Genomic DNA, 21,818 nt, shown 5'->3' on the forward strand with positions numbered 1-21,818 from the left:
CTGTTGTGTATTATAACAGAACCATGAGACTTGTTTCAAAAGCTTTACTTCCAAGACAAGCACTCCACAAGCTTTTACATATATACAAGGATCGGTCGCAATGACAATCTTTATAATGTGTCATTCACGAATTGTAATCCAAATACATGAGACATATATTTTCAATATTAACACAAACAACACAGTGTCTTCACTGGTTATTTGAGACATGCCAGGCCAGGCTTGTAACCTCACAGAATATGTTCCAAGTATTTGAAAGTTAACTTACTTAAGTCCTTGGGACCATTAAAATACTAGTATATCCACTGATGTATAATTTGAGACAAAGGGAGCGACAGAGTAAGACATAAGTGCCTTATACCGATTCTCTTGGTACAACAAAGGGACATCTACGACGAAACATCAAGGTTAATGGATTTTGAGTGATTGAGGTTTCACTAGACATAAATGTCTCGGTTAATGTTCAACTGACAATCTGCATTTCCCGGTTCACACTGCAGGACACAATTCACGTCTCTATTTCGCCATTCCGAGGATGGACTTGACCATAGTCCCGATCCCGTCGTAGATCTCGTGTACAGCTGTCTCGCACATGTAGGCTGGGGTTGTGACTATCTTGTTCTTGCTGTCAACATGACATTCCTAAGCAGGGTTAAGGTCAGAACAGAATCAACTATTTTCTCAAGTTAATTAAGAGCTTTATAGCTCACTTGATCTTTTATGGAAATTTGTATTAGATCAGAAAGGTCAGTCATAGATAAAGAAGAATATGCAAAAGAAATAACAGATTTCTACACCATGCTAACAGCACGTTCATAAAACTAAATATTCATTAATGAACATTAACTATTAAAATTCCTGATTGCCATGGCATTGAAAACAGCACATGAAGGTCAAAGGTTGAAGCCCAAAATAGACGTGAATGCTTGCGTGATCGGCAAAAGCAGTCATGTCTGAATATGACTGAAGTTATGTAAGCAGCTTTTAGAGGCAAAGATCCACACCATCAGATCACGATGACCCACAATCAGCCAATCAGAGAGACTACAAAATCCCCACTTTTATGACAAGCATGACCAACTGGGGCTCAATTCTGACCCAACTGCCTCCGTGGTTTAGTGGTAGAGCATCTGCCCGGAGAGTGGAAGGTCCGGGGTTCGATCCCCAGCCACGTCATACCAAAAGAAGTTAAAAAATTGTACTTGTTACCCTGTCTGGTATTCGGCATTAAGGGTCTAACACAAGGACTGGTTGGCTCGGAGTCAGTATACTGTTTCTGAGTGGGGTATTCATGTTAAACTATGGCATGGTATCTCAGTGGGCTAGCACTAAAAAATCGGCATGAGTCGGACTAGTACAAGCAGCCAAACACACACACACACACACACACACACACATGCATGCACATCGCTATAAAAGTGTAATCTTGGACCCAATGTTAAACCCCATTTCACCTCACTTTACATCTATTCAGACCCAGAGACACCACGGGTGTTCTAGTTCTGGCTGGATGAGAAACCCAATCCAAAAAGGACAGTCATTATCAGAGCAAGACTAAGGCGTATCAAGAATAAACAGTGTTTAAAGAACAATCTGAAACTCTACCCATAAGGGAGACTGAAGTGAGCTTTATCAAGGATACAGTAACATTCTTCTTGATGTGTCTGGATCCCATGGCCTCGATGGCTCCGGCTGTTCCAGCATATGGGAACCTCCCTCCTTCCTCCTGGTCAGACCCAACGGTGACCTCACAGCCCGGTAGAACCTTAGCAGCCAGCACAGGGGCAATGCAGCACAGTCTACAACAACAGTTATCATACCTCCAAGTCAGAATGATGAGATCTGATTGGTCCACGTGATCTTTATAAAATACTGTGTATCCTGCCTTGGAGGGGAATAAATTTCTCAGGAGGGTAATAAATACCTTATACCACACCACGAACAAATCAGGCTTCAAATGGATTTCTGAGTGGCAGAATAAATCTTTTATACCCCGCTTCAAAGCAAAAAGCATTACAACAGCACAATCTAACCTCAGCTCAATCGAACAGCTATTTACTGTCAATTTTGAGTTTGTTTGAATTATTTTACAATGTCATTATAAAACATGTCATTAAGATAAATTCGTTGTAATATCACTCGGTGTACACTGAGTTTTACGCGTCCCTCATTAAATGATGCTTGACTTGACCATCATGAATTTTGCGTAATTATTTAGTTATATTTTATTCAACAACAAATATGTCAAACCATTCCACATTATCTGAACACTATGGATAATCTGAGGAAAAAAATGTCTGGATTACCCGATTGGTTTGGCTGCAGTGTGGAACTCCTGCAGGACTCTCTCTACATCCGAATCTACAGACATCGCCGTCCCTTCCGTCGCAAACGTAGATCTGAAAACAGTACTAGCTGCAGTAATAGATTAACTTCTGTAATAATATGAGGCGTGATAATAACAAGAGATGGACTTGAGGCAATATTTTTATGGAGGATTGGTGTGGATGGTAAGACGCATGCATAGGGACAAAACGCTAAATAATGATACTCTTCATTCTGTATTGGTACTTTTCCTTTCACAAATTGTTTTCAGGGTCTTCACAGATGATCTTCTCAAACTAAGTTTAATATCAAAAGTTATTTTCGAAAAAAGGTAAAAAAACATCAGTTCTTGTGTTTCTGTAAGAGAACAAACTCTGAATTTTCTTTAATCTTATTCATTTCAAAAACATTTTATAAGAAATCAAAATCAGATTGACCTTGATAAACTCCATATATTCCTGTTCCCTTTTGGCCCATGACACAGAAATATTGCATGAAAATATAACTCAATTAGTCAGTCCCAGGGGTCCGTGTTTTCATGGCTTAAGAAAGATTAATTGGATGCAACCTACAGGTTTTTGGCTGCACCAAATCCACCTGGGAAAATGACAGCATCAAAATTCTGTGCTTTCAAACCCGAGAGTGCTTCCACCTTGCCTCTGGCGATCCTTGCTGACTCCAGAAGGACATTCCTAGACAAACAATACAGCAACTGACATCCTTCCATGTAAGTTTAACAGGAAAATACTTTATGTATATATAGGCATCATAGGCTGCATGCACATAAGGGATGGATGGGTAGCCTGGTGGTTTAAGTGTTCCCTCGCCACGACTAAGACCTGGGTTTGATTTCCAACAGGGGTACAATGTGTGAAGCCCATATCTGCTGCCCCTGCCAATATATTGCAGGAATATTGCTAAAAGGGGCGTCAAACCCAACTCACTCCCTCTGCCACAAAATATTAGTAACAACTATTTCTTCTCAAACCAATAAGAGTCAAAGTGCAATTGATACATATTTTTAAATATTTCATCTAACGTGTCTAATGCAGCAATACCTTACTGAACATACAAATAAAAACAGGAATAAATGCCGTCTGCACTCAAAACTACTTTTGGACTTTCAGATTTTGTCTTGTATGATGAGTGGGAATTCAGATAGCACAAGTTGCTGTATTTGATATCTCACCTGTTTGGTTCCATGGGCTCTCCCTTGGTGTGGTTGACGACATGCATCTGATTCTTGTCCGGGGCGAACATAGATACATCGGCACCTCCTCGGCTTAAGTGAACCAGTATGCTGCAGAGACGTGTTACAAGTACAAGTGAAGTACCAGTAATAAGTATAAACTCTTCACCCTTTTTATGAAAAAATCAACGTTATAACTGACTTAAGATATTTCTATTATTAGCATCAACATTCTTTAAGAAAAGAGAAAGAATAATGTTTACAGATAAGTATAAACCTTCACATATAAATAAATAAATAATCTGGTAAGTATATCCAGGATGAGAAGGATCATTTGGGTAAGTGGTGCTTAGGGTAGGGGATTACAATACAGCATTGTTTATCAAAATATATTTGCCACATAATAATTTAACATGTAAATGTAATAAATCAATATTCAAGTCTATTTGTTTTGTCTACGAGTTCACTGTGAATTTTGTCTTCAAGTTGGGAGTGTCTACGAAGTCTCCATGGCAAGAATTAGTTTGGTTACAAATTCACCTACAGCCTGTATATAATTAATATTACTTACGCAGATGCTTCATGTACTTCACTTCCATCATACACACCACACCCAGACAGGACCTGAAAATAGACATACAGTATTCGACGTAATAAGGCCCCTGCTCTAATAAGCGTCCTCGGTGATATTTGCGAATATATTGGCTAGTGAACAATCCCAATTAACACACCTTCCGATTGATCAATGTACACAAGGCTTGTTTTTTCGTGTATAATACACACTTGTGTGTTATATGCACCCTTAATTATGGGCAATTATATTCTGGAAAAATATATCTGTCGTATATAAACATTTCAGGCTGTCAGCATAAACTACGATATTTACTATCTTTCAACTAATAATATTCTAATAAGAGCCCCATATTTCTAATTTTGAGAACGCCCTGGGCCCTTATTACGTCGAATACGGTAACTGTTCTTGACATCTCGGACAATATACAGTGTAACTAACTATTTTAACTTTATCATGTAGCTACGTAAAATCAGAATGGAAACAACTTTGGATTCAGGTAAACCAATGATCAGCTGATAATGTATCCAAGTTCAACGGATGGTTGCTGTCATAGCTATTGTAATTCCTGTATTGTCTCCTCTCTAAATTCTAAGAAGGCCCCGATCCACAAAACGTCGAACTCGTAAGTCTACTGTTTAACTGTTTTAACCGGTTAAACTTCCAACTCTTACTTTTAAATACTTTTGATTTGATTTGCCAACTGTAAAACTCTGCCTGTGTTTCTTACCACGGCAACTTTTGTTCCAAGTACCCCCGAAGAATGGATCAGTCTACTGGTACTAGTGTTGATAAGTCCATGTTTCAAAGCTGACACAGCATTCCTTGCAAACATTTTGCTTACAACTGAGCGTTTCTCAGGTTTGCAGGTGCCCGACCGGTGCCAAATGTCGATGCGAGTGGTCTCCCTTGAAGACAACTTTACCATCAGAAAAGTAATTGAATGAACTATAGCCTTTATTCGAACAAGCAACCTAAACTTCATCAAATACAAATATTTTTCCACGGTTAAAAAGAAATAGATCTACCAACAACACTGTTCTATTTACTATTAACACTCATTAATGAAGTATCAAATATTAATTTCAACTGATAGTGAGTCACATAACTGGCATTGTGATCACTGGAATTAACTATGGTGGTGCTTTTGCGGATACCATATAGAATTACGCATGTCTGATATAGACATTGTACTAATGCACGCTTAACACATCTTGCTAAATGAAAGTTTCTATATATATCGAATGTTTGAGAATATATATGAAATCATCTCTGAGAAAAATTATCCAAATATGTATGAAATATAGAAAGTACCAAGCAGTGGCTCTGAAAAGTAGTTTTTAAAAAGGTTCTTGAAATATCACTGAATAGTTCAATCCATAGGTATGGCCAGTACTGATGAAGTTTTATAAACCTCCAGTGATGTCATCCTATTGTTCTCTGGTCGGATTAAATCTCATAAACAGGGACGCTGTAATGTCCCTGGGATTTTATATAATATCCCCCAGATTTTATAGGATATTCAAGTCATATTTGCTATATAATGTGTTATAATATCCGATGGATTTTATATAATGTCCTGGGTATTTTATTTATACAACTTCGGTTCAGATTGTAACATGTAATGAAATGTAAAATCAAATGACAAATATTTTCTTTATATTCCTTAGGATCGAACACGCAACCTTCTGTATCTGCATCAGTGAGTGTACCACAAGGCTACAGAGGCCCTGATAAATCACAGTGTTTTAAGGATATCCTTTTCAAGATCCGTACGCCAGCAACAGATATTTTACGCCCGTTTCCTAATGTTCATGGAAAGTATGTTCGAAACATAAAAATGTTGATAAATGTTGTTTTAAGTTTCTTTTTTCGGTTCATAAGTTAGATAAAACACCTCCCCTTGGGTTGTTAGTGATATTTAAAACCCTTTCCCTCGGGATGCGGGTTTTAAATATCATAACAACCCTCGGACGTGTTTTATCCTATACATACAAAATCCTATAGACATGTACATGCTGTATGGTAGCAAGGATAACATATCTTTTCAAGTTATCTCTCCTTGGGAAGATATATAACTATTCGTAATCCAACAGCAAACATATTTGATATGAAAATTGCACCAACCCACCTCTGTATAGCTCTTATGGGATTTTTGTTTAGAGAGAATGTTTTTGGTTTCTTTGTCAAAAGAAACGTATCGGTAAAGGATTATCTACTACCGTTGTGGTGGGAAAACTATGTACACCTCGGTCCTGTGAAGATCCAGGTTAGAATTGCACTTCAGCAACCCATGCTTGTTGTAAGAGGTGACTAATGGGATCAGGTTGTAAGGCTCTTGCTTCATGAGCATAGATCTACACATATGGGATACAATGACATGCATCAACCATGTAACCAGTCCCCAAGTTATGACCAGTTAGAGCTGCTAGGACCAGTTCTAACCCAGATCATCATGTGGGTTGTTCGTATGGACAGGATCAATTCTGATTCAAACAAACTTCTTTGTCCAGTAAAAAAACCAAATGAGCATAACATTGAAAAATATTTATTTCCAAAAATTGCATGAATCATAAATATACTGAAGTTACAAAACTGAATATCACACGACTTCCCCCACATGGTTACATAGCAACCGTTGCCATGTCAACAGGAAACATCAGCAGGAACAGATAAAAATATATTCAGCAGGTAATATATAGATTCATTTGTTACAATACCAACTTGAATATGCTCAGGACTATACACTGTGTGTTGTATGAAACATGGGTGTGACGACAGAACAGTGTTGGCCACTAAAAGCAGTGACACAAAACAATAAATATACTGTATTATATTTAGCAGTGAATGAGAATACATGCTTAGTAATTATTTAGCATGAATGTATCAACACTTTCAGAACTTTGTAAGCAAATACGATGTAATACAATAATGAGTTATGATTCATATATGAATGTGGTACCATGAAGCTGATACTGTCCTCTAACTATACGAGTCAATGCCAACGATTCTGAGGGAACACCCACACCTGTTGATATCATATATTCCAAACAACTTGTCCCAGAACATTGTTCACTTCCCCATTCTTATTTGAAACAGAACTTGAAAATGTAACAATGATTGAAATGTATAGGAGCCTTACAATGGAATACCATAAGGTCTATGAGAAAATTACCTTTTGAAAAAGAGAGAGTAAAAATCAAGACTTAGTGGGGGTGTTTTTTATTTTCAGCCAATGGTATACCTGCTGTACATCTTATGTGTTTTCATCTGTTCTCTCATATGTGAGTTTAAAGGTTTCAATAAATATCCTGCCATATTTTCTACCTCCTTTTGTCATTTTGCCCATATCACAGCTTAACACTTACAGAAATATATAAAAGAGATTTATTTGTATGTATCACAGATCAGGGTTAAAGCTCAGAATACTCTACAAAGTGTAAGTACACCATAGTGACAGTAACTAGGAACATAAAATAACATTCATTCAACGAATCAGGTCTTCAATGTCCCTGGTTCTCAAAAACTACACGATCTGCTGCCACAATTTTCACCTTGAAAATATAAAATAAACATTCTGATCTCTGTGTTTGCAAAATGTTCTAATAAAAACCTTAACATGTCCGCCTTTTCAAACAATAATCAAAGCTTGAGAAGCAAGTAGTTGTTCAATCTTTCATCCTCAGTGTTGGAGAAAGGCCTAAATTTTGATTCAAAAAGGAGTGAGTGAGCATGGTGAGTGAGTGAGTTGGGTTTAACACCACTTTTAAGAGTATTCCAGTTATATCGCGGCGTGTCAGCTTAATGTGAGAGGAAATCCTAAAGTGATGCAGGTCTCAGACGTTTACCACTTTGGTGAAACCGACGAGTACGGGTACGGTGCTGACAAACCTAGAAACATAATCGGGGCGAACCAGGATTCGAACCCACAGCGAATCGCGGTGCCTTAGACAACTGGGCCACCCGTGCCCCCCGCCCCGATTCAAAAAGGAACATACAACACTGGATAACAACTTCTGGTTAACAGCATTGCGGTGTACAATCAGACTCTCACACCATTACCAAGATGGCATTCCAGTAAGTATTGCATGTATCATTCCATCTTGATAACGGTGTGAAAATATATTTTTTCCTATTTACTCACCAGCTTCTAGAATGCAAATCAAACAAATATATTTCCTTTTAACAGACTTCCCATTTTCAAAAGAGCTGTTTCTTTAAAGATAATAGACTAACAAACACTGAAGTAAAATAAATCCAATAAAAGCGAGGTATATCATATCATCTCAGATGATCTTCATGTAAAGAAGGATATTTCAACATATGTCATTAAATGAATACAATTTCAAATACCAGATGATATATGCAATATTTACTAGCACATAGTAAAACGATAAATAATAAAACCAACAACGATGAATGTGAGATTATATTTGTCCTATATTCATGAATCATCCAAATTCTGCCGATATTGGTACATGTATTATCTTCATGTATCAAAATTTTCATAAGTAAAAAACAATTATAACCTTTTATCAATGTACATTTTTACTTTTCATGTGGCATTCTATAAATAGAATATACTAAATGTTACAAATATGTTTGTGATATTACATATGTACAGATCCACAATTACTTCATTTTAACATACCGTATTCAACGTAATAAGTGCCCCGCTCTAATAAGCACCCATGGCGATATTTGCTAATATATTGGCTACTGAACAATCCCAATTAGCACCCCTTCAGATTGATCAATGTACACAAGACTTATTTATTCACATATAATACGCACTCGTGTGTTATATGCACCCTTAATTATAGGCAATTAAATTCTGGAAAAATATATATATGTCGTATATAAACATTTCAGGCTGTCAGCATAGACCACGAAGTTTATCTTTCAACTCTGGTTTTCCACCAAAATAATATTCTAATAAGAGCCTCCTATTTCTAATTTTGAGAGTGCCTTGGGCGCTTATTACGTCGAATACGGTATATATTCTGCCCGATAATGACATAATGTTCTGTATGCTGGGGTTTTGTAAGTGAGTACAAATAGCTGAACAATTAGCTGAGCAGATGCGGATATAAAGGAAGTTAATAAACTACACAAGATTGGCCAAACTTCAACCTTGACATAACAAACTCCAGGCATTAGTATCAATTCTACCTTCATTTCTTACATAAAATAGATAATTATTAGACATGCATGTACAAAGGATAATTAAGATACATATTTCTATACACAAGTGATTGTTACTATCCTGAATACTGTAAATCTTGAAATTAATGCGTCTCCAAATTAATACGACTGCTGGCCCCTGACAAAAAATGTGACTCAATATTAATGCAATGTCCTCTCCTCCCCCCATCCCCAGTGGAATGATGTCCTCGCCTTAATTAAAAAGTGTGCAGTGAGGCCGTCTTATCGTTGATAGTCATTTTGGAGACATAAATGCAAAGTTTAGTTAATGTGAGCAAAGACCACTTGCATGTTTTCGTATTTATTTCATGATCGCGTTACATTACAGCTGCTAGCTGTGGGCCGAACATATCAAGTCCATTGTTCTTTTTATACATATTTATTCAAAGTTCATTTCAATTACTTGGCTGGCATATAGACACAACGTTCTCCATCGCCTGTGAATACATTGGGTTAATACGTTGCGCAGTGGAGACGTGTGTCTATTTTAAGTCAGCCAATGAAATGAGGCTGTTTGTCTCACTGAAGTCGAATGAGTCCCCCTGTGCATGAACGTACCCTATATTGGTCAGGATATACACATACCCGAAAAATTGCATTTAGTATTGATAAATGAATTGATTATGACTTGATGAGCCAAAATAAACAACCCATTGTCAACAACTCGTACTTGCATGTAAACACTATCATGCACTCAACACATTTCATAGTGAGTGAGTAAATAATTAATGCTGCATCACCAATATCTCCGTCATATAGTGACAACACACGTCACAGACAGCTTCAAGTTGCATAATGAACTATGTAAACAGTATTGCTTCATAACAGCAGCAGAAACACTTTAGTACGTGTGACACGAAGTATGAGACAACGGCAACCTGTGTACGACTATTCTACGACTAGCACAGACCAATGGACCAATGGACGGGCATCTCCTGGCAGCAGCAACATCATTCATATATAAGTAAATGCATTAACGTAGAAGACATTTCCTTTAAAGATGCAAGATCATATTTGTTTACAATCTAAGGTCTATGTGGTTTATCTGCAGACTCTGATAGAGAACGTTTTGTCCACACATACGGCCAAACCAAGTTCATTTTATGGTTTACAGATAGTCAACAAGCCCAGATTGAGGCAGGGGACTATAGTTAGTGCTTATTTTAGGTTTTGAATCTCTTGTATTACGAGGTAAATGTTCAAAATAAATAAAAACAAAAATATTTGTGGTATTTGTTTAATATTGTCCTTAAAATAAACACAGATATTGTTCGGACCTATAAATTATTCACATTAAGTCAAGAATGAAATAAATAGGAATACACCGATATAAAATATGACAGCTGTAATTCTGAGTACGTTTACCACAGCTGCTACAGGGATCTTCTTGCAGCTCCTCTGATCTGCGTACATCACCACTATATGTCACAACTATGTTCTGATTACGGAGGTATCAGTGAGGAACCCAGTCTAGGAATCTCCCCTCCTGTTTCATAACTAGTTCATAATATTTCATAATATTTCACATTTCAATATATTTCAATATAGTCAGGGAACTATACACAGGGCTTTATCTCCCCCTGCTCAGAGGCTGACAATGAGTCCCAAGTCTGCATAACAGGTCAGAAAATTCCCAAATTTTCATCAATAACTTCCCACTCCATGTTAAAATTGTGAGGACTAATATCATGTCTCGTTACACTGTCATGGAAGTGACATGTATTTCACTGAGAACAGGGCCAATAATGAGGAAGAGTTTTTAATGCTTAGTTTTACATTGTTGCATTGAATGCTATGTTAAAACACATTTGAATTTAAGAAATTAAGAACATTAAAAAAATCCCAATGTTGAACAAAATAACAAATATTTCCCCCCAATTTGCCTGCCAAGGGCACTTAGCTAAAAATCCTTAGGATAAATCCTGGTTATAAAACAGAAAACTACGTTTATAACAAATAGGCTTATAACGAACTTACGGATAAAACAAACTATATCTTGGTCCCGTCCATTTTCTGTATGTATGCTGTATATATGCTTATAACGAACAAAGTATATAACAAACTAAAATTAGTGGTCCCTTTGAGTTCGTTATAACCGTAGTTTACTGTACTAAAATTCACCTCAGGACAAAAAATGGAGTTTGTAAACTTGCATTTATTTAACCTACGATTCTTTCTTTATTGAAAAAGACTGAAAAGTAGGTTTGTACACTCAAGACAAATCTGTTGGTACTGCTGACAACAAAGATTGCTACAAAATACAGTTTCATAGGTTTACTTTTCGTAATGGCCACACAGGATCACTATTTGTGTGCATTCTTTACAATATAATGCTGTAAAACATGTGTGCATGCTATAATTTTTTTGTGTAAATGAAAACAATATTTTTTCTGTACCAAGGCATAAGGTGGTATGACGGATTATGTAACATATCTGTAATTATATGAATGATCCCTCACTGCTAATGGCGGAGTATGTGACATATCTGTAATTATATGAATGATCCCTCACTGCTGATGGCGGAGTAAGCGACATATCTGTAATTATATGAATGATCCCTCGCTGCTGATGAATCTTTCTGCCCTGTATGTACAATCACCAAATACGCTCACTAAACTGATCTAGTGCAAGGATGCTTCTTGACATCGTCCACGCAGGAAGAGAACAGCAACCAATCCAGTAAGCTGAACTTGTAGTTCTACACAGTTTTAGGTCATTGTAGCACAAAGGTGTAATCCGGTACTGGCTGATGTCTTCATTGAGTTCGTACGTTATGTTCAAATCTGTTCAAGTTCTTCACTTGTCCACCACATAGGAATGTCATCATGTGCAGGAACATTGACACTACTTTACGAATGTCAACACGTGGTGAAATGTCGATGTGTAGGAATGTCGTCACATGAAGGAATGTCAACATGTAGAAATATAGACACTAGTTTGGGATCAATGACACATGTAGGAACATTGCCGTGTAGGAATATTGACACTAGTTTAGGATCATCGACACGCGTATGAACGTTGCCGTGTAAGAATATTGACACTAGTTTAGGATCATCGACACGCGTAGGAACGTTGACGTGTAAGAATATTGACACTAGTTTAGGATCATCGACACGCGTAGGAACGTTGACGTGTAAGAATATTGACACTAGTTTAGGATCATCGACACGCGTATGAACGTTGACGTGTAAGAATATTACACTAGTTTAGGATCATCGACACGCGTATGAACGTTGCCGTGTAAGAATATTGACACTAGTTTAGGATCATCGACACGCGTAGGAATGTTGACGTGGAAGAATATTGACACTAGTTTAGGATCATCGACACTCGTAGGAACGTTGACGTGTAAGAATATTGACACTAGTTTAGGATCATCGACACGCGTATGAACGTCGACACATGTCTGAACGTCAGTATAGGTAGAAATGTTAACACGGATAGCAATGTCAACATTATTAGGAACATCTACACATAGTCATCAATGTGGAGCATGTAGAATTCTTGTACATGCTCAGTACAATCATGTCACAGTCAGTGCCAGGGTTGTCTCACGACTCTCCTGGTAGACATCTTCTGGATGTCCTTGCACACTTCAGACAAGGCACATATTGTGGTCATGATTCTGATTGTTTTCACGCTAGGTTGGTGCCAGCTAGAAGACACAGAGCACTTCTATTGCTGCAGGACTCCTCCTGAGCTTCCAACTCCTCAAGGTGGCACCAACATGTCTTTGAAACACACCATTACAATGTCTATAGTTTCATTTTTCTCCTTTTGACTGCAATTTGTCTTTCACCTTCCTAAAGACGCCAGAAAGTCCACCAGCTGTGATTTTCCTGAAGTTGGTGTCATTGTTGGATGCAACGGTATGGAGGTCCTGGTCGCTGAAGTCCACGATTCTCTGGTGAATGGTGTCCTGGAACGCCTCGTCCGGCTCAAACAGGAACTCATTCTCACGGAACACTCGGATCTGGTCGATCATCTGACTGATGGATCTGATACACAACAAAAATAACAAACCATGTTAGGGCGACTTAACATATCTGAAATAGACTGGGAAGTCTGACATACATTGCCAAGCTATTCAGTTTACAAAGACACCCTTTTATTCCCAAGGAAATGGTCTGGATGAATTGTTTTCAGATCAATTAATCATGGGTACAAGGGTATCCATTGTAAACTGTATATAGTTAGATGTTCCTAACAGAATTTATAGCTGGGTTTCATAAAATACTCAGGGAGCAGTGGTTTAAAGCTCTCTGAACACATTCACATAGAAAGCAGTTGGAGAAATACAGAGGGTCAGACAGTTTTCAAAAAGTTGAACAGAGACCATGCTCATAGTCTGTTTTCAGTCTAGGTCTACATTATGCTATTTGTGAAAAGAAGAGATTGTCTTTGTGTAATTCGAGTTGGCAACTACAGCTAGCTTGACATACATAATACAAGTTGCATTAGAAAACAAATAGCTGTTTGAATAACTGGAATCTAACTTGATGGAACTGTCACCCACACCTTTTAGACTTTAAATATTAACTTATCATTTTCTGAGTCAGTACTGAGGCTGCCAGCCCCTTCTGTTACATACGATCCTGGGGTCTAACTAGGGGTATTCAGGACTCAGCAGTGTGGTAGGTGGGACGAAAATAAAATCATTTTTGGAATGCAGATTTGACATTAAAATCATGGTGTATGTGTGTGTGTGTGTGAGTTGAGTTTAACGCCGCTTTTAACAGTATTCCAGTTATATCGCGGCGTGTCAGCTTAATGTGGGAGGAAAGCCCGAAGTGATGCAGGTTTCAGACGTTTACCACTTCGGTGAAACCCATGGTGTATGTAAAAAAGTTCCCTCATACATTTTATGTTTTCTACATTTTTGCAACTTCAGTGGCATCCTTTAATGACCTAGTAGGTTTTTAACATTCTGCCTTTATATGAGATTGGTGTTTAGTACTCAGGACTCAGGGGCAAGCAATGAGACTCAGATGGTTGGTATTGGGGATTCAGGAGAACCGGGTGTTAGCCCCCTCACTATTACTTACTTCAACAACTTTAACACCATTAAGAACAAGATAGAAGAGACATATAAATTAAGTTCAATGAAAGGCATGTACCAACCTCATCTTTGTCCACTTGTGCATGCCATTGGCCAGTTGGAAGCTTCCTATCTCCAGCTGCTGCACATGTAACAGGAAGTACAGCACAGAGGGAATTGTTGGACAAAGATGGCTGTCCTTCTCCTTCATCAGGCAGTTCTGCTCTCCTTTAACTTGAACCTGGGGACGCAGGAGAGAAAACTGTCAGTACTAACATATATGACACTATCATTCTTAAGGGGTGCACCAATTCACTGAAAGTTTGGTGGATCATGATACTCTGTGCCTCTGTACAAAATGATACACATATATATGGGTATATATACTGGGGATGACATGTCAAGAAGCATGACATTGTAAAATACTATTATCTGCAGTTTGGGTGGGACGAGTCCATATTTACGACCCCGGGTACCCGACCCACTATTACCCGACCCTACCTGTGTAGGGTCTCAAGAGTGGGGAACAAAATGTCTGACTGGGAATTGTTTTACTGAAGATTTACCGCAGATTTACCGCAGATTTACCGCAGATATTTAGATACATTTAGATATCAAATGATCAGATCATGCATGCACCGAAGTTGAATGAAGCTTTATCTTTACTCGTACATATACAAGTCAAAAGGAATGTGTGCATTGTGGCACAACATTCTCTGAAAGACTCGATCCTACCTTGATCTTCTCTAGGTCCTCCATGATGCCGCCACACTTGGATGGCAGACTCTTCCACGAGGGCAGCTGACGCACGATGAGGTTCTCCAGGCCGTCCAAGATGGCCAGACATGTGGAGAAGTTGCGGATCTCGGCACACAGCTGTGCCACCTGGATGAACTTGTTCAAGATGACACACTGACTCTTGGTTGACGTACACGTGACGATCTCCGCGGCGACCCAGTGAGCAACTTCCTGGTTGTAGGAAATAATGCGCTGAATGACCGAGTCGAACTTGGTGTCGGAAACAAACAGACTTGTCACTTCAGGTTGACGGTTCTTCCTGCAAGATTAGAGATGCATGTCATCAACTGAATTCTTCGCAAGGGGGATTTAAAGATATTAAAGATCTAAATTCAGAAACACATTGCTGTAACACATTGATATGATTGATCAATCAAAGAAGCATTAAACCCAAGTACCTCATAACCCATATTTACATTATCCATATATCTTATCCCTCTATGAACTGTCATCTTCAAAAAGACCTAATGAAGGAAAAAGAGTGAGTGAGAGAGTGAGTGAGTTGGGTTTAATACCGCCTTTAATAGTATTCCAGTTATATCACTTTAACGTGGGAAGAATTTAAAGCCTGAGCTTTTGTGAAACCCATGAGCATGGGTATGGTGTTGACAAACCTAGAAAAAGAATTGCAAAGAACGAGCCTGAAGAACTGTACCTAATGCATCATAAAGGTTGGAATCCATATACAGTAAAGTACGGTTATAACGAACTCAAAGGGACCACTAATTTTAGTTCGTTATAACCGTAGTTCGTTATAAGCATTTATACAGTATAACTACATCATATAGTCGGGACCAAAAAGTAAGTTCGTTATATCCGTCAGTTCGTTATAAGCGTGTTCGTTATAACCGTAGTTTACTGTACCTGGTGTTTCTATATACAAATTAAGGTTTGTTTGTTTGTTGTTTAATGCCGCATGCAGCAATATTCCAGATATATGATGGCTGTCTCTAAATAATCGAGTCTGGACCAGAAAATCCAGGAATTGATATCATGAGAATCGATCTACATAATTGGGATACGATGACATGCATCAACCAAGTCAGCGAGTCTGACCACCCAAACTCAGTAGTCACCTCTTACAGCAAGCTTTGGTTGCTAAAGACCTATTCTCTACCAAGATCTTCACGGGTCTACACATTAACGAGCGGGAAAATCTAACTCACACTTGCTCCTCATGCTCTGCTATCAACCATCTACCAGGAGTAGTGTTCATTTGTTCATTTGAGGAGTCATCAGTGATTATATGTATTTGAATTTTTGTTGTTGATATATCTGTTTGTGTATTGTCGTGAAGGTAGGCTCACCTCTGCATGGACGGCGTCCGCAGCCCAGGCATAGACAGCGACACGCCCACACCCTGGGCCTTCGAGTTGAGGTAGTGGATGGGGTGGGTCAGCATGAACAGGTCCTGAAACACATCACATAGGTCATATCAAGGTCACACAGGTCACATATAGGTCACATACACCACACAGGTCACGTCCCTCGGTTTTATCCCGATGATGAAGGTTTTAAATTTGATAAAAACCCTTGGATGTGTTTTATCCTACACAAAACTAACATGCAGTGGATGTGATCCTTCTATCCTGAAGATGCCTACCTGTTCCATCAGCGTCAGTTGTTCGGCAAGGTTGCTGGGTGAGAAATCCATCATGGAGAACGCATCTGCTCGTCGTGTGAATGTGGTCGGGGCGGCAGTGATGTCCGTCATGCTTCTCGCATTGCGAAACTTCTCCAGGTCCATGCTGAGGTCGGGCAGACTTGGTCGGTGTTTGGGAGTGACCTTCACCTTCGACCCTGATCGAAAAGAGTCCCACTGAAAAAGGAAAGAGGTCGTCTAAACTTTGGGCTAACCTGTGTATTGAGATTAATGGAGTTTAATTAGAAACATCCACAGGATCAGAATATACCTCTCATTTACAGTAGTTTCAGAAGACATTTGGAGGAACCCAAAATATGTGAGTGTTTTTGTAATCATTCACATCAGTTATTCAGAAGAAAGGGAAGCAGTATTTTCCCCCCAACATCGTCATATAGGTTTTAATTATATAAATATTTAAATAATTGATTGGCATTGATTGCACTTTCATTTTACTTTCTTTGTCATTGAAATGATAAATATCATCTTTTATATCTACTCTGACACTGGTGCTTGCAATAAGATCAATTTTGCCACAATCAAAATTGTTTCAGTGAGAAAATGAATTATTTTCAGTACCATACAGTAACATGAATAAATGAGTGAGTGAGTTTTATGCTGCTTACAGCCATATTACAGCAATATCACGGCGAGGGACACCAAAGATGGTCTTCACATTTGTACCCATGTGGGGAATAAAATCGATGTGATATCTGATTTGTTACTTATAAGAAACTGATCATAATGAAAGTGTTATTCATCTGAAATGTTGAGTATGACACCCAGACTGCAGTGGTACTATTGAAAGCAAGCATTATTAGAATAATTAGAACTGTTGTGTTATGGAGCATGACATGAAATGATGAACAACATGCTGAAGTGGTGCTAGATGCGGTCTGTTATTAATTCTGTCAGTTATTAATCCTGCCATTATTAATCTTCCTGAGGCAAGGAGTTAACTGAATATAAAAGTCTGGTTTCAACCCTTGCTGAACTAGGCGGGAATTCTGGAATTACATTTTGTCTGGACTAATGAGCCTATGTATAGTCCAATCAAATTCATGTAACGAACTAGATATCCGGTTCGTAAACAACATGGATTTCAACATGCACATTTCGGTTGACTGAAGGATTTGCAAAGCACGAGTACAGATAGATAGTTTGCAAATCTCTGCATATTTTGTATCAAGGTGCTCAAGTGATTTGATGCACCTTGCGAAAGATAAGGCCCGTTTTATTACAAGATAGATTTTGATTATCGATCAGATCGTCTTGACTGGGCCGCCATTTTGTTTGAAGCAATTGCAAGTGATATGAGAGGTGGAATCTGATTGGTCAGTAGGAGGGACAAAGAAGTGACATAACTTGTAATAGACACTGGTGGTGCTATGATCGAGCCTGGAAATTTCAGCCTTGTTCAGCAAAGGTGGAAACTGGACATTCATAGTCATTTAACTCCTTTGCCTAGGGAAGATGTCCTGTCTTTTATTAATTCAGTCTGTTATTTATAATGTCTGTCATTAATACTGTCTTGGCACTGTTCAAGCTATATGATGTCAGCCTATAAATAAGAGTCTTTACCAACCAAACCAATGATTGATATCATCAACAACGTCCAATTCCTTTGGGGTACGATGACACATAAAGATAGCGAGCATGACAATCCTAACCATGAAGAGGTCTCTAACACCCAGCATAGGTTGCTGGGGACCAATTCTAACCTGGAATCCACACAGGTTGTACAGCATAGTAATAAAAGAATAAAAGACCATGAAGACAAAATGCAATCTCATTAAAATCAGACCTCAGTTCTCGCTACCGCTAAACAAAGATCTGAGGACATCCCATTAGGGGTCACGTGACTACTCACGTCAGAACGACCTTTCATCCGACCAATCAGAGCATTGCTTACCAGATTATGAAAGTGACAGTCGGAATGTGAAATCATGCAACCTCGAAAACTTTAACTCCGAACGATAGTTACGGGTTTCACAACTGAATCCATACAATCTAGACCATTTATTAGCCATTCTAGAATGTTCTTTTGTTCAGGTTTCAAAACTGTAATCGAGAATTTGTCAAAATATGTTTCGAAGCGTAGTAGCCAATTTGAAATTAGTGCCGTAAAGCACGAGAAAGCTGCCTTCTGATTGGTCATTCCATTGGTCGGTCAAAGTTTGCACAAGGTCAGTCTGTCGTGACCCGTAATGGGATGTCCTCAGATCTTTGTTTAGCGGTAGCGAGAACTAAGATCTGATTTTAATGAGATTGGACAAAATGATGTCCAGGAACGTAATAAAAATCCTTCTAGAGTGGCATTATAAAACTCATAGGTTTGCATTTGTAAACAGACATTTACATTATTTCATGACTTAGTACACATGGAAAGAAAGATGTGAAAAAATAAGGGAGTGAGTGAGTGAGTTGGGTTTAACGCCGCTTTTAACAGTATTCCAGTTATATCGCGGCGTGTCAGCTTAATGGGGGAGGAAAGCCCGAAGTGATGCAGGTCTCAGACGTTTACCACTTCAGTGAAACCCACGAGCACGGGTATGGTGCTGACAAACCTAGAAACATAATCGGGGCGAACCGGGATTCGAACCCACAATCATAGGTTTCTGGCATGCCCAAGGGACGCAACTCTGCACAGCGAATTGCGGCGCCTTAGACGACTGGGCCACCTGTGCCCCCGAAAAAATAAGGGAAGCTCCTGATGAACAAAGTTTACTGCTATTTTGAAAAATATTAATATTTGCTCGTTAGTGAAGTTTGACCCTGCTTAAGTAATTTTGTTTTTATTACAGCCATCATATACAAATTCTCCTACACACCTTTATGGCATAGGGTCGTCATGATATGGCTGAAATATTGCCAATGTGACGTAAAGCATAAACTCACTCACTCACTCACTCACTCACTCACTATGGCACAGGGTTATTGAGCGGTCAGATATTCTATTGGTTCCATTGGACAGAGTGTTCATGGAAATAAAAAGTCCATCAACACCACAGTGAACCAAGAATGACCATCTTTTTGTACCCAGGAATCAAACCCAGGAATTCAGCATGCCCACAAGGCTACACCACCACCCCTGAACACACTGACACAGGGGTACACATAACCATCAAACTTAAATATAGAACAGAGGAATATTGTCGGAAATACGTCAGTTTCCTGTCATTGTTTGCCTCTGGGAATAACAATGTACAACACTTCACAACAGGTACAAGCGCAGTGAGTTGTCATGCACAAAGAGTGAAGGCTATGCAAGCATGGACCCACATCTAAACACAGTATCACAAATAACACATTTTATCATGAATGGCAATGTAAAGTATGAATAGCATTGTTTTAAATTTTGTACTAAATGATGAAGTCCAAAGTGAAAGCCAATTTTTGTAATTGGTATTGAGTAATACAAGGAATCCTCATGAGCTTGTGCTCAACTGGGGGCATGTGCTGGCTTTCCTCCCATATTGAGCTGATACACCATAATGTTACTGTCATGGTTTGACACATGTGGTTGACACATGTGGTTTGACACACGTGGTTTGACACACATGCTTTGACACATCGTTTGACACACGTGGTTTGACACACATCGTTTGACACACGTGGTTTGACACTCGTTTGCACACATGGTTTGATAATCATGGTTTGACAACAACACGTGGTTTCACAACAGCAAGTGGTTTGACACTCGTGGTTTGACAACACATGGTTTGACACTTGTGGTTTGACAACACATTAAATAGCATTTCATTTACCTCAAGGTCACAGCTTAATGAGAGAAGTGACGCAGGCTGTACACCTTACCACCTTGATTAAACCCATGGGTAACAAGAACCGACAGACCTAGCATCCTAAATACGACAAATTTAGCATTTGAACCAGTGATAAGTTATCCTGGTGCAGCTAAGGGATGCAACTCTGACAAACCCAAATAGAGAACAGACACAGTAAATCAAGATTGTATACACGGGGGTGACAATTCCCCTGACACAAGAGGATGATCTAAGAAGAGTGAGATGATGCTTCAGCATTATGCTACATTGTATCCTACATGGGCTACATGCACAGACCAGGAACAAAGCCAGACAGACTACAGCACAAGCTTCAAACACACTTTACCTCTTCTAGCATCTCGGCTCGGCTTCGCTACAGATTCAAGAAGGAAGTCCACGTGAGAAACACAACACAGACAAGGTCAACATGATTATAATCCTCACAACATTAATGTTGGTGATTTTTCTGACATTTTGCCCTAATTTAAAAATGCAGGCAAATGGTTTTTTTCATGAATAGAATTCAGGCCACAATGAACTAACTACAGTGAAACCATATGGTCATGGGACTCTACAATATAATTTAATTTTTTTTTTTATTGTTTTAGCCATACTCAGCAATATTTCAGCTAAATGATGGCTGTCTGTAAATAAATGAATCTGGACCACACAATCCAGAGATTGACATCATTAGCTCTGATCTACACAATTGCGATACGATGACATGCAGCAACCAGTCACCAACCCAGTCGCCTGTTACGACAAGCTGGGTTGCTTTACAGGGAACAAGAGTTCCGATAGAAGACCATATTGATCATCCAGAGACATCCATCATCTTAGTGATAGATCAAACTGGAGTTTTGTATACAAAGTTTCACTGTGCTAGATCTCTTTCAGAAACGAGTTGGGACACACAAAATAATTTAATCCCATTCTAGAAACGAATGATCCAGCTTGTTAAAAATCGAAATGATTGCAATTATTTTTGTCATCAATTGAAGTATTTTTTGTCATGTGGGCATAAGTTTTGGCCATAGTTACAGATTATAGTCAGCACCACGTGAGGATAATATTCATGTGGTTGCAAAAAGTTGAATGCATATAAAAGAGAATATCAAGATTAACATCTGCAACGTTGGTGGACCGTTGTAACGTCGTAATAAGTGATGACATCTAGCTATGTGAAACAGGTTCATATGTTCCATTCAAAGAAGACATAAACCATATTATGTGCTTACACCAACATTAGAAAGTTAATAAGAAAG

At 38.7% G+C, this 21,818-nt stretch overlaps 2 protein-coding genes across 4 annotated transcripts in view; both read right to left on the reverse strand.

Moving 5' to 3' along the window:
• Positions 1 to 29: 29 nt before the first annotated feature.
• On the reverse strand, positions 30 to 4,988 carry LOC124138093 (glutamine amidotransferase-like class 1 domain-containing protein 3, mitochondrial). Its single transcript, XM_046504622.2, has 7 exons — positions 4,816 to 4,988; positions 4,086 to 4,138; positions 3,515 to 3,625; positions 2,898 to 3,017; positions 2,307 to 2,399; positions 1,643 to 1,799; positions 30 to 642 (listed from the first exon to the last, which is right to left on the reverse strand). Exons 1-7 carry the CDS (start codon positions 4,918 to 4,920, stop codon positions 517 to 519), a joined length of 765 nt encoding a protein of 254 aa, XP_046360578.2. The 5' UTR covers positions 4,921 to 4,988; the 3' UTR covers positions 30 to 516.
• A 6,437-nt stretch (positions 4,989 to 11,425) lies between these two features.
• The window catches only part of LOC124138125 (kinase non-catalytic C-lobe domain-containing protein 1-like), an 81,028-nt gene continuing 70,635 nt past the window's right edge, over positions 11,426 to 21,818 (reverse strand). For 2 of the 3 annotated variants that reach the window (XM_046504661.2, XM_048393268.1), the window contains 6 exons: positions 20,900 to 20,926; positions 16,730 to 16,945; positions 16,434 to 16,537; positions 15,064 to 15,385; positions 14,412 to 14,569; positions 11,426 to 13,288 (listed from right to left, as the gene is read on the reverse strand). In XM_046504661.2, the coding sequence (XP_046360617.2) occupies positions 13,054 to 13,288; positions 14,412 to 14,569; positions 15,064 to 15,385; positions 16,434 to 16,537; positions 16,730 to 16,945; positions 20,900 to 20,926 (1,062 nt within the window). In that variant the 3' untranslated portion in view covers positions 11,426 to 13,053. The remainder of the gene's footprint in view (positions 13,289 to 14,411; positions 14,570 to 15,063; positions 15,386 to 16,433; positions 16,538 to 16,729; positions 16,946 to 20,899; positions 20,927 to 21,818) is intronic. The other variant, XM_048393267.1, reaches the window with a different exon arrangement.

The sequence above is a fragment of the Haliotis rufescens genome, unplaced genomic scaffold (assembly GCF_023055435.1).
Source record: "Haliotis rufescens isolate VD_foot unplaced genomic scaffold, xgHalRufe1.0.p SCAF_12, whole genome shotgun sequence".
NCBI classification, from domain to species: domain Eukaryota; kingdom Metazoa; phylum Mollusca; class Gastropoda; order Lepetellida; family Haliotidae; genus Haliotis; species Haliotis rufescens.

What these genes read in the sequence shown, in the direction of transcription:
- LOC124138093 (XM_046504622.2), bottom strand. Translation starts at nt 4,920, where the DNA reads ATGTTTGCAAGGAATGCTGTGTCAGCTTTGAAACATGGACTTATCAAC. An exon ending in GAAGTACATGAAGCATCTGC is followed by an intron (nt 3,626 to 4,085) that starts GTAAGTAATATT and finishes ACGTCTCTGCAG; the next exon opens with CATACTGGTTCACTTAAGCC. An exon ending in TTTGGTGCAGCCAAAAACCT is followed by an intron (nt 2,400 to 2,897) that starts GTAGGTTGCATC and finishes TACTGTTTTCAG; the next exon opens with ATCTACGTTTGCGACGGAAG.